Source organism: Euphorbia lathyris, chromosome 4 (genome assembly GCF_963576675.1).
Source record: "Euphorbia lathyris chromosome 4, ddEupLath1.1, whole genome shotgun sequence".
In the NCBI taxonomy this organism is placed as follows: domain Eukaryota; kingdom Viridiplantae; phylum Streptophyta; class Magnoliopsida; order Malpighiales; family Euphorbiaceae; genus Euphorbia; species Euphorbia lathyris.
This window is the reverse complement of record NC_088913.1, coordinates 16,224,883-16,238,284: the sequence shown is the minus strand read 5'-3', so window position 1 is coordinate 16,238,284 and position 13,402 is coordinate 16,224,883. Positions and strand designations below refer to the sequence as shown.

The following is a 13,402-nucleotide window of genomic DNA, read 5'->3' as shown; positions in this document are numbered from 1 at the left end:
TATCTTTCAGTTTTTATTAATATATACTTTTTTTTTAGTTTTCAAATCCATTTTCGGTCTTCAAAAAAATTTTAAGTAAAATTTTAAAAAAATCCCTTTATTTTTTAAATTTTTAATTTAACTTCATCCTTTAACTATTTATTTTTAAATTCATTAATTAAACATTTCATTGCCAAATTAGTTAATAGTAAATATCTAATTCGGTTAAAAAAGTTTTATTCTTTTAAATGTGAGTTTGAAATTATATTTTTGACAGTTTAAATTATGGTTTTTACAGTTTTTTTATAATTACAGTTTGAAATAAAGTTTTTACATTTCGAACATTTAACTGTCACTTCGAACATTTAATTGTCACTTCGATTAGTTTAAATTACAGTTTGAAATGGTTTAACTGTTATTTAACTGTCACTTCGAATCGTAACTTTTCGGTGACGTTTAAAATTATAAACTTAACCGTAACGTTACGGTTCGAAGTGACAGTTTAAATTACGGTTTTTACAGTTTATTTACCATTACAGTTTGAAATATGGTTTTTGCACTTTGAATATTTAACTGTCACTTCGAACAGTTTAAATTACAGTTTGAAATGGTTTAACTGCTATTTAATTGTCACTTCAAACCGCAACATTTCGGTGACGTTTGAAATTATAAAGAAACTGTAAAAACCGTAATTTAAACTGTCAAAAATATAATTTCAAACTGTAATGTGACTATAAAGAAACTATAAAAACCGTAATTTAAACTGTCAAAAATATAATTTCAAAGTTATACTTAAAAGAATAAAATATTTTTAATCGAATTAGATGTTTATTACTAACTAATTTGGCAAAAAAATATTTAATTAATAAGTTTAAAAATAAATAGTTAAAAGTTGAAGTTAAATTAAAAGTTAAAAAAAATATAAAGGGACTTTTTTAAAATTTTACTTTCAAAATTTCAAAGAGGCGGAGATAGATATGAAATCTTTTAATATATATATATATATATATATATATATATATATATATATATATATATATATATATATATTAATTTAAACCCGAAGCTAGTCTTCTGATTTCTTCTTTGTTTTTTTCAATTAAAAAATAGAAATCGGAAGCTAGTCTTCCGGTTTCTATTATTTATATTAAATAAATAAATAAATAGAGAAATCGGAAGACTAGCTTTTGGTTTCTTTGCGAATTGAAACCGAAAGTTAGTATTCCGGTTTCGAGCCCAGTTAAAGAAGCCCCATAATAGGTATATTTTTTAACTGAACTCTTAATAAGGAATTATCTTTATTAGGAGACCCATTTTGAGTCAAAATCCTTATATTTGTTGAAGCTTGAACTAACATTCAAAATTATTAAGGAAAGCTTTCAACTATTAAGGATGAGGTGAATGGTGTTTTTTTCTTCTTCTATAGTTTATATGATTTCTCGGTTTGAGACTCATCAGATATCTTTTAGATAGATTCTAAACTAATTAAAGCTTTCTGTGTATGCTATAACTTAAATTCGAAATCTAGCTTAACTGATTTAAAACCTTAACCGTTAAAACCAACTTTAATTAGTATTAATTGTAAAGTTTTTGTTTTGCAATTTCACACTAGGTTTGAAAATGAAATAATAACTTAAAGCTTAATAAAAAGAATATTTGAATTTTTTTCTAATATGTTTATAGGACAAAATCATTTTATTTATTTATTTTTTATTTATATACATTTCTTTAATTTATTACTAATGAACAATAGTATGATGATATAAAATGAAGATAATAATATTGATACCGATAATAGCTAGTTTCTGTCTCGTTATCATATGGACACAAACACTCATATTACAAGTCATGTCTGCACTTAAAACTGAATCACATTAGACTACTTTGTAACAACAATCTTTTCCAAACAAGAAGACTTCTCTAGTGTGATCTTTCACAATACAAATATGTCCTTCATCGATCAAGTCCAACATCTCCGTCCAATGCCAAAAGCTCAGAAAATCCAAAATCTCCTTCAAATATTGCTCTTATTCTGGAGTCAAAGCCTTATATTCCTTTCAGGTTTCTTTGTCAATCAGGTTAGGATTCCAATAAGACTTATAGGGAAAACCCGGATACAATTACTCAGGATAACTTTTCTTCGCCCCCAACCAAAACCTTTTTGCTTAAAACCTTTTACGATGTCTACCTTTCGAGATAAGCAGGCCAACCTACAGTCTCAATTGTCCAGTAGCAAACATCATCCTATTTTTTGTTTATAGGTTTCTAGAACCTGCAGAAAACTGACCTATTTAAACCAAGCCCAAGTATGCACAAAACTTATTCATGTCTAGCAGTTTCAACCAAGCGTTAGGTGACATGGAAATAAGCAAAATTCATCCAAAATGTCAACAGTAGGATCTGAAAGGGCGAATTTCATGCCATAGAGCAACAATTGAACATAAACCCCAATAAAGTCATTGTCGGCATAGCCATCATCGATGCGCTAGTCAGGATCACACAAGTGCATCCATTTTGCCAAGTTATGGGTGATCTCAGACCAATTCCACCATCTAGAGCGTTGTTAGAGACGAGCCTTACTCCCAAGCCTTGGGATTTTACTTCTTCTCAACGATCACCTTTCCCTTTTGTTTGAGTTTTTCTGGTTTTGTTTTTTGGGAGCCATAATCTCAGAGTCACTAAGGAGGTTTGATCAATGATAATGGGTGTCGTGGGTTGCGAGGATTCTTCAATCTGAAAACTCCCATACAACAAAAAGGGAAATTAAGGAAGAAGTGAACTTGCATATTTCTTAAAAGCATGAGAAAAAATGGAGACTTAATCGGGAAAGCAAAATTTCGAGAAGAAATGAAGGTGACGCTTTAAGTCTCCTTTTACAGAGTTTGTTGGCCAGATGGTGAAACGTTCCTTTAATGGAGATCCCTAGAAACAGTGCCTATTATAACTCAAAGAGTTTTTTTTGCCTATTTACTCGTAGGTAGGGCACCATATACACGTGTCATATTTTTTATGGAAATGAGAAACGGTGGAAGGACACTGCTGAAGGAATAACACGCTTCATAAAGATGATGTCATTCTTAGATCGTGCAATGAGGCGTCTCACCTATCAGGATAAGAGGATCAGATACAATGCGATTGACATAGTGTTAGACCCTTCTCAAAATTTTAAAATGTCCTCTAGATCACTAATGGCTGAAGAACGACAAAAACAAAATGGGGCATTTGATATTATGTAATAAATCGAATGTCATTATCTGAATGAAGTCATGATGTACAAAGAGTGTGGAAAAATTTACAATGGGGGCAAGTTCCCCACTAAATTTTAGAAAAAATTTGAACCCATATATGGTTTTGGCCCAAAATAAATTTTTCTACAGGTATTATGTTGAAAGAGAAACCCACAAAGATTGAAGATGAAGATTTATGATTTAAATTTTTTTTAAAACTAAATAAAACAACGTCGTTTTTGTAAGCAACATGAAAAAAAAACCCAACCCATACCCTAAGTCCATTGATCATTCCGTTAAATATTAATATGAATTGAGCCTTTAATTATCAAGCCAAATATTTTTTTTAGTTCAGTTGGTTCAATGACATGATATCAGAATCTGACTATCTCATTTGTTGATTAAAATTATATGACATGGTAATATGAGTTTGTGTTGTGCACGTTTCAAACCTAATAAGCATTCATGTGCAGGATTTGTTGGATAATAATATGAATTAGCTTAAATTTGTACTTCGACACACTCTAAGTTCATCACATTCACTGGAACAACGACGACATTCATCGTGATTACTTCATATTTTGTTCTTGTTGACTTGATATTTTGCTTGTTCTCGTTGACTTGTTGTTCGTCCCATGGATTAAACTTCACTTCATATATTTTATTTTTATTTTGCTTTTCTAATTTGTTTTTTCGTTTTTTTATTTAGCATTGCAATTTGTTACTCTATGCTTAAATTTTTTGTTTCCGAAGGGTTTTAAGAAAGAGGAATTGTTTTTCTTGTTTCCTTTTTAATTATTCATATGATGAGTTTCTAATTATACTTGACAAGATAATGAGTTTTTTTCTTGAATTGTTAATTTTGAGTAGATTTAATGACGTGGTTGAATTCTGAAAGTACAGTTGATAAGTTATAATCAGATAGAAAAAAAGTCAAAGGGAGACTATTGTACGACTAACCCGTTTTGTCTAAATCAGTTCGAGATAACACAACAGTAGATTAAAGTTATAATGTAAATTTAATGAATAAATGAATGAAGTAGTGTACATTGAGTTGAGTTTACTCTATTTATACTGTGATCGGGCTGTAGAAAAAGGTTATGAGTTTAGGAGGAGTACATGTTAGGTGTCATCTGTTGATATGTGAGCGTAGGGGTGTTCAAAATTGGTTGGGTTATTATAACCCACCAAATATCAACTCATGGAAGGTAGTGTTAAGTGGGTTACAATGGGCTAGATGGGTTGAATGAGTTATAAATCTTATATTTGATGGTTTATCATAACTCATCTTAATAACCCGTCTAACCCACTCAATCCGTATAATTCTCTATATTCTCACTTTGTTTTTTATTTATCTCATTTAAATTTTAAAAAAATTTGGTTATTCATAATTTGATATTTTTTAAACTGAAAAAATGAGAATTGAGAAAACAATAATTAAAAAAAATCTAAAAAAAAAGGCGGCCCGGTCGCACTACGCGTCCCCGCTGAGCGAGGGTCCGGAGAGGGGTCCCACCACAAGGTGTACCGGGGGCAAGCCTTCCCCTGCCAATTTATTTGGCAAGAGGAGACTCGAACCCGTGACCTTTTGAACACCCCTAGCGTGCACCTGAATATCGGAACCTGATACTCCTCAAACCACTAGGCCCGTGATTCATGAGATCAGGCGTGATTGCTATAACATAAGAATCATTGACTGAGTTTTTTGAGACGTTTCGAGTCGAAGTCTCTAATACGAGATCGTATGGTCCAATTTGATTATGAAAGCGCTACGTATTCTTTTTCTCCAAATGCTAGTTCGAATTTCTTAAATATCACATGACCACATATTGACATGATATCATTTGAGTTATGACATTGAAAAGTAAACAAGCAATTCAAGGAGTATTCATAGTTAACTATAATCAGAAATTTGCGAAGTGTTATTAATTTAGAAGAAATCTCAATTGTCTTTGGAGCATTACCCAAAAATTCAGTTAGTATGAATCCCATAATGTATTTTCCCGCTTACACTCTGTAAAAAAAGATTGCAGTTTATGTGTAGAAAGTTTGGAACTTTTTCACAACTTCTCCCTTCGAGTCACTTTGCCAAAGAACGTCAGAGACTGAGAGTGAAGCTTTTTCTGTCCTTCTACCTCACCTTTCTAGGAGTTGGATAACGAAATTGAATTTCATATTTCTCAACTTAGGAACTTGGCACCTGTTTCAGTGTTTGTTACTCCGATTGGTGTCTGAGAAAATGTCCGATAATCCACTCCACCCAATCTCCGAAATCTTTCACAAAGTCTCCAATTGTATCCAAACCCATTTCTCCAATTTCGTATCTCAAACTCACCACCAGTCGCCGGCTAGCAAAACCCTTCTTTTCTCCATCTCATCATCTTCATCATCCAAGGTTAACCCATTATCATCAAACACAGAGACCACTCTTCTCAAACCCGAAGATATTCTCCACAAGGTGAACTCACTTCTTATCCCTTTCAAAACAATTAAACCTTGTTATATTCGAATTTGATTTTGGGTAGTTAATATTGTCTAGTTTTCTTTATAATATTGAACAGAGAGTACGCTCATTACCTGTTTGACAAAATTCCCAAGTGATATATCTAAAGTTAAACGCTTATAGAGTCCCAATTTGTTTTATTTTCAAAACCATTCGCTTAAAGAGTTCTCCCAGTGGGAAGAATTATCTTGTCCTGCAACTAGATGGCCATGGATTCAATTCCACAAACAAGTATTAGGATAAAAGTGCACAAACTGCATGTTCCATGCCCTTGCAAAATGTGGAGCCTTGTGCACTTAGTATGCCCTGAGTCCTCTCATAATTACAAGAAATTAGAATCTATGACCTTTGAATCCACTGTTTTCTATCATTGATATAATTGAATCTTTATCATGGGTTGCCAAAATCAGCATTGATAGAACTGATAATATTATCCCTTTAGTGGCTGCCAATGCTTGCCATTGCCCTGTGCATACTCTTATTAGTTCCGGTTTCAGTTCAGTTATCGGTTAGTCGAGAATTTGCTCACCCCTACTCTTATGCTCTTAACTTATGAAGAAGCATTGGAAAAAAAAACCCAATAGCTTCCAGGAAAGGGATGCTAATGAATCAAAAGCAATGGCTGCGGATGACTCAGTCACTCAGGATACTGAACCCCAGAGAAAAGGAGATTACACATCTTTTCCTCCTCTGAGACACTATTCGAACAATAGCCGTGAGCTAACAGGCTCTTGTTTTCTTTTCTATATATATCTGTTTCAGAAAGCTGCCACATCTTTCAAGGCCAGATATTAGAACATTCATACATACCTAAACAAGGACTAATCCCTTTATTTTTCATGATTTTATAGATTTTAACTGCTTTTTCTGGACTACCAGCAGAGAAGTATACACCAATCATTGTAGTGAACATAGCAGTGCACTTCTGTTCATCAGACAGTAAACTCAATATATTAGATGCACAAGATGGCGTTTTAGCACACCCAAGCCTATAAATCAAGAAAACACCTAAATATAGTCCAAGAGAATGACCAGTCCGAATCATTTCCTTCACAATCTCCATAATGTTTACAAAATTATTTGATCTTATCAATATGCCTATCAAGATATGCTGTTTTCTCAAGGTCTATGCTCATTCTCATACTTTACTCAAAGACCAACAAAGCACTATCTGGTCTGCATGTTGCAGTTCACTACAATAATGGTTGAAACAATCCAAGAGTCCAAGCACTTTCTTGTTCATTAACTCAGCCGGTAAACTATCAACCCACTCATGATTATGCTTTGCCAAGAGAATAAGTAGAAGTCCTCTGTCTACAAATTCACCGGACATGCATGTACTGACTCAAGGGCATCACCATAGTTGATTGTTTCGGTAGCACAGTGAGGATTAACTTGGAAGAGGAGGGTATCATTCTCACAAGCAATTCTTAACGTTTTGAATGCTTCTAAAAAGAGTAAGGTGATTAGTTCTGATATATTGAAGAATTTGGAATATGCATCTGTTTCACCAGCTTCGCAACATCTTCTTATCAAAATATTGCATAAAGCTTTATCAGGTTGTATCCCTGCCTCTTGCATTTTGCTGAAAATCTCAAGGGCTTCTTGGCATTTGCCTAAATCTTCAAGGAATTAACAATTAGCCTTTCAAAAAGTAAAGGTAACAATTCAAATCGGACCTCGTTCATGGGAGGTCACAAAAACAGCTATCAGGAAACAACCATGCCAATTACCATGAAAGTTTCAACAACTAAGGAATTTCCTTGCAGCAAAACAACACACCAGAATTTCAAGAACTATCAGCACATACAAGAATATTTTTGCTGCACAGATATTCTTCTTCCAGAAGTAGAAACTCTTGTTTTATCTACCAGGCAATGAGGACCTAAACTTGTGGAGCAAAGCTTTCATTACTAGGTTTCAGCCTAGGGCATTCGCATATTGCAATGGCAGTTTATCCCCTGCTTGATATTGGTGATTATAGATTCTGCTACCAGTAACAACAGCTCAACAAATGATTTACCTTGTTCAAGTATTATCCAACTAAATTAGTAATTCTTTTTGGTAAGTAGAGTTGGTCATGAACCCTTTGGTACAATTAAATGTTTTTCCTATGTTAGGACTTAGCTTAAGCCGACTAGAGGTACTTTTTATTCAAGCCAACCTTAATTTGTTCCTATTAAAATAGTAATATGTCAGCATAATGTCAACACAAGGCCAAAGAAACAACCATAATCATTCACATATACATTTTATTCCACTAGAACAGCACACTTGAACCATGAGTAAGCATACACTATGAGTAAGGCATCTTTAAGTGTGTACACTAATCATTATGCTGGATTAATATCTTTCTACCTATTTATTCAGGGAAAATCTGCCGGACCGGTGACTAAGGAAGACCTTGGTAGAGCTACATGGACTTTCCTTCACACACTTGCTGCTCAGGTATTCTCATAGTATTAGATAGATCATTTGCTACTAATTCCTCCTAGATATGCATTCTTACTAAATAAGAAAAGATTCTAAAAAAAAAAAAAAAAAAAAAGAGAAAATACATCTTGAACTTGACCTGTTAATACTGTTTCTTAATTATTCAAGCAAGGCAAAAAAAGTTTATCTTCTTTTCCGTTTTGCCCACTTTTGCATCAAGTCTTAAACTAGGTTCTACATAAGCATTCAAGGGCTTTCAAAATTCAGCTTCACTCTATGAAGCACGGACTCTTCCCCGTTGCCGTGGCCGTGTCGGACTCGCCGGGACATAGCGGGACTCGGCAGTGACATGGGACACGGATGGGACTCGGCAGTGACACGGATGGGACTCGGCAATGACACGGTAGGGACTCGGCGGGACACGGCAGGAACTCGGCTAATGGTGAAAATATGTAAAAGTTTAGGGTTCTTTTTAAAATCTTTTAAAACCTGTGGTTCAATTACAAAATTTGACAAAAAAAACCTTAAAACTACATCTAATTCTCACCTGTGTATCGCGATTATAAACGCATAGGGCTTCTTTCTCTTCCTTCTTCGATTTGTTTTGCGATTTACGATTCTTAGCAATTCTCTTGTGATTTCATCTCCTGCGATTCTCTTGCAATTTCATCTTCTTTCTTCATCTTCTTTCTTGTCATTGTCTTGTCTGATTTCATCCGCACCAAAATCCTTGCGATTTCATCCTTGCTATTAGAGAATGACTTATTTGTGATTTAGCAAGTTTTTTATATATTTTATATCTAATATATTATAATTAATTATATAGAATTTGCTGTGTCCCGCCGCACCCGTGTCTCATATTTTCTAAAAATGCCGTTTTCCGTGTCCGCACCCGAGTCGGTGCTTCATAGGCTTCACTTCACTTTGTCCTCTCATATGTATCAAATTTTTTTCTTAATATTCTCAAGCACGAATGCTCAACATATTCAACAAATTTCTTTTTTCTCAGTATCCAGAAAATCCAACAAGGCAGCAAAAGAAAGATGTGAAAGAACTGGTATGATATTTTTGTACCCTTTGTGCATACAGTATTCTGATGATCAAATGCTAAAGTTCAAGGATCTTTTGATGCTTAACATCCAACTTATAGTTACTAAGCTTGTGTCGAGCTGAATTTGGCTATCCAAAGCCAATTGCTAACCACTTTGAATGTGAACTAGAGAAATTTCTTGAAAGATGTTGGGACTTCTCAATTTTTTGTATGTACCAAGAGTAGGCCTATAGTGTGGGTTGGCTCATGTAGGTCCTTTGACTGAACTATGTAGTGGTTAGCTGAAGTTTATGGAAAATCTAAAATATTGCTGTCTATTTTACCCCCTTTGTCCCACGAATATAGATAAAATGTGCCTACATATTGAACAAGAAAGAAAATATTGAAAATTATTGGTATTTTTAATACACCCTCGATTGAGAAGTGTTTTAATGATTAGAGCATTTAATTTATTCTATACTTGGTAATTCTAAACCATAATAAATAGGGCCATAGGGGTATAGTAGGAAAGAGACGGTTATTTGCAGTTAAAAGAGGAGTTATGCCTATTTTTTGGGATGCCACAAAGGTGAAGTTTTGTCTATATTCGTGGGACGGAGGGAGTATTAAGTTAAACAGAGAAAGTTGATATGCAAATGGCAACATTATCCTTTGAACCAGTCCAGCACTGTCATTTTGGTTCATTCCATGCATAAGACCATGTATTGCTATACATATTGCATGTAGCTGGTCTAACAATCAACTAGTTTCTAGATTTGGTATTCAACCAAGGCTGTTACATTTGACTTTGGCTCCGGGCTAGTGAATTGTATGATTATTTGTCTGGGTTCATTAATGATTCAGTATATTGTATGATTATTTGGCTACGTATTCATTAATTTTTTCTTACTTAATAATTTGTATGCAATAGATATATAAAAAAGGTCATTGAACTTCATTTCCTTTCAATAAAATCATTGAACTTCACATTTAAGAAAGTCATTCCGGCTAATTTGTGTACAAAAATTCATCGAAATGTTGACGTGACATAAAAGACAGTAACTATATGCCAACTAAGCATCATATGTGACAAGTATGTGGATTTTTAAATTTTTGTGACTTAGGATGTTGTGCTATGTGCACATACATGGCTGCCACATCAACCATAAAAGTCACACATGTCCATCTTGGTGGTTAGTTGGCATATAATCAACTATCTTATGTGTCACGTCAACATTCCGGTGAGTTTCTGTACATAAACTAACCAGAATGCCTTTATTGACATCAAATGTGAAGTTCAATGATTTTATTGAAAGCAAATGAAGTTCAATGACCGTTGCGAAAAAAACCCCAAACTTCAGTGACTGTCGGTGCATTTTACCCAATAAGGAAACATTGCATTGGAGCCATTATGACCACTTAGTTGCTGATGGAATAACTTGTAGTAAAAACTTGAATAGATTTCTCATTTAGTGCATTGTGTGACTATTAAGATCCACTAACCAGACTGCTTTAATATGTAGATGGCAATAATGTCACGAATGTACCCTTGCAAGGAATGTGCAGATCACTTCAAAGAAGTTTTGAGGTATGCTTCATTTTTCCGAATCCTTCCCTGCTCCCGAGTGGTTTCATATGGACCAGTTGAAGCTTTGAGTTTGTCTTCATGGGAGCTTTGATATAAATGGTTTTCCATTTCATTTTCATTTCCAACTAATTTGCCAAACTAGGTGTATTTATGCAACTAGTGGCAGAACCAGAAATTCCCGAGAGGTGTAGCCTTCAATCTCGGTCTGCAGCTTGCAGGGGCAAAATTCGACGGGGCATGCGCCGGCGATAGCTCTACTTAATACTATTTTTTGTCTCCGGTGCCTGCCCCTTGTGGTTCCGCCACTGAGCAACCATACAAGAGAGATGATGGGTAAATTACATTTTGGCCCTGAATTATAGTGATGCTAACATTATGGCCCTTAAACTTTATTTCTTGCATAAAAATGCCTGAACTTTATATTCTACAGCATTAAAGTCCAAATCAACAAAAAAACCATTGAAAAATTAACGAATCGATGAGAGCTAAAATAGGTATTTGACCATAATTTTGGTAACATATATAAAAAAACTCAATGACGTAGTCAAACTTGTCCAGGTCATCATTTCATTAATTTTTTTTCCGGATTATTGTTGATTTGGACTTTAATATTACAGAATATAAAGTTCAAAGGTTTTTAAGTTGAGGGGCCATAATGTTAGGAGAGCTATTGTTTACGGGTTATGAATGTATTTTACCTAGAAATGATGCCCTCTGTGTGTGTGTGAGAGAGAGAGAGAGAGAGAGAACTTCATTCACTAACTTCACAATCTAGTTCAGTAACAAGTTGAGTTGATTATGGATATCTTTAAAAGTGGAGTTGCTCTTAGCTTTCCAATATGCTTAAGATGGACTGTTTTAAATTGCCTATTTCTTGACTTTTTTTTTTCTTGTGATGTTTGGAATTAGAGGTGTCAAAATGAATTGTCTTATCATAACTGTTGTGTCATGTGATCTATATGTTTCACATAATTATATATGATATAAATGCAATAAAAATTACAACCGTGCCAAACGGGTCGTCTCTGGAAATCATGTTAGGAAATGATAGCCCTATTCAGAATTTTTATCTAACCTCTGCTAGTACTACATTGTGTCAGGCAGTTAGTTGTATTCAGTTCCTATATCACTATGCTGCACGGACACTCCTCTTTAGTAGTGTTTTTGCGTTTCGTATCCATGTCCGTGTCTGCACAACATAGCACTTCATGTTGTAAAATGTAGAAGCGTATTTTCTAGTAATATGGAAACCCCTGTAGTGTTTCTGCTGCTAACTACTGAACATCCTCATTTCACAGAGCAAATCCTGTACAAGCTGGATCTCAGACAGAATTCTCACAATGGTTATGTCATGTACATAATGTAGTTAATAGAAGGTAAGTTCTCATTTTCTTGCTCTATATTTTCTACAATTTAATTTGATGATATGTGTCTTTCTTAAGTAGACATCAAGTGAGTTTCGAAAAGTGCAATAATTCGAGTTGCTGATGTATTAAACTGAATAAAAGTTACCTGTCTTGTCTCGTTTCCTTATTTTTGACTATTTTCTTGATGGGGTCAAATTGAGATTGTTCATACATTTGAACTGCTTTAGTTTTAGATATAAGGTATAAAATTATGGGTCTACGTTGGCAAACCGAGCTCTTCAGATATCATGAAAAACAGTGCAAATATTATGTTGACATGTTCTGCATCAGTTGCATATCAGTTAATTCAGAAAGCAATCGTTTTGCATTATTCCTTTATATAAGTCATTCTAGCAAATTAGTTTTTTAACTAAATATAAGTCATTCTAGTTTTCCAAAAACTTTTAGTTTAATTTTTGGTCCCAACATTAAATTTTTTGTGTGTTTTTGAACATTCCAAAGATTTTTCCCCAATCATGACATGAGACCGAATTCTTTTTTAGTTAACCAATGTAAATTCATTAATTTGACTCTATACTAATTGTATTTTTTAATTTGTGTGAAATACGCTAGAATGATTTATATAAAGAGAATGGAGTGAGTAATAGGTTTAGGGATAAAATCTCTTTCAGCTCACAAAATATTTAGATTCTTTAATATTATCTGGATAATTTGGGCCTCACACGACGTCACAAATATACATTTGTTTTTTTTTTATCGTTACCGATGAGTGATAACATGAGCACAAATAATGTGGAACAACGAAATCCATAACTGAGCAAATAGTTGCTTTAATGATATCTGAAATTGGATCAGCTTGACAATGTTAGCCCCTCATTTATTGCGTTGGGAGTAAAAGATTGCTCTCGGCTCGCAACAATAGCAGTATTTTATACTCTATCCCAGTTTTATTAGTATTTGATGTTATGTTTTGGTAACATGTGGCTCAGCCTTGGCAAATTGGTGTTCCCATGTGAACGAGTTGATGCAAGGTGGGGCAAGCTTGATTGCGAGCAACGATTATGTGATTTGCAAGGAACTTCAACTGACATATCCAGACATTATTAACATCTTTACTTACTTGATGCACTGTAACATTTTAGAAGTAATGAATACTATTGGATATTTTATAGAGGTGTTTAAAGATCAAACTTGGCCGAAATAACCAACTGAACTGATGAAATTCGATTTCCAATGTATATGGTTTGGTTTCGGGTCTAAATTTTACATAATTTC

At 34.0% G+C, this 13,402-nt stretch overlaps 1 protein-coding gene and 1 pseudogene across 1 annotated transcript; one reads left to right on the top strand and one right to left on the bottom strand.

The window, feature by feature from the left end:
• Positions 1-5,078: 5,078 nt before the first annotated feature.
• LOC136225661 (FAD-linked sulfhydryl oxidase ERV1) lies at positions 5,079-13,376 on the top strand. Its single transcript, XM_066013769.1, has 6 exons — positions 5,079-5,664; positions 8,080-8,157; positions 9,152-9,199; positions 10,696-10,760; positions 12,059-12,136; positions 13,117-13,376. Exons 1-6 carry the CDS (start codon positions 5,446-5,448, stop codon positions 13,232-13,234), a joined length of 606 nt encoding a protein of 201 aa, XP_065869841.1. The 5' UTR covers positions 5,079-5,445; the 3' UTR covers positions 13,235-13,376.
• Positions 5,852-7,992, bottom strand: LOC136226110 (pentatricopeptide repeat-containing protein At2g01390-like; annotated as a pseudogene).
• Positions 13,377-13,402: the final 26 nt, after the last annotated feature.

Coding starts and splice junctions, on each gene's coding strand:
- LOC136225661 (XM_066013769.1), top strand. CDS start 5,446: ATGTCCGATAATCCACTCCACCCAATCTCCGAAATCTTTCACAAAGTC. Junction 9,200..10,695: donor AGAAAGATGTGAAAGAACTG/GTATGATATTTT, acceptor TTTAATATGTAG/ATGGCAATAATGTCACGAAT. Junction 12,137..13,116: donor CATAATGTAGTTAATAGAAG/GTAAGTTCTCAT, acceptor CATGTGGCTCAG/CCTTGGCAAATTGGTGTTCC.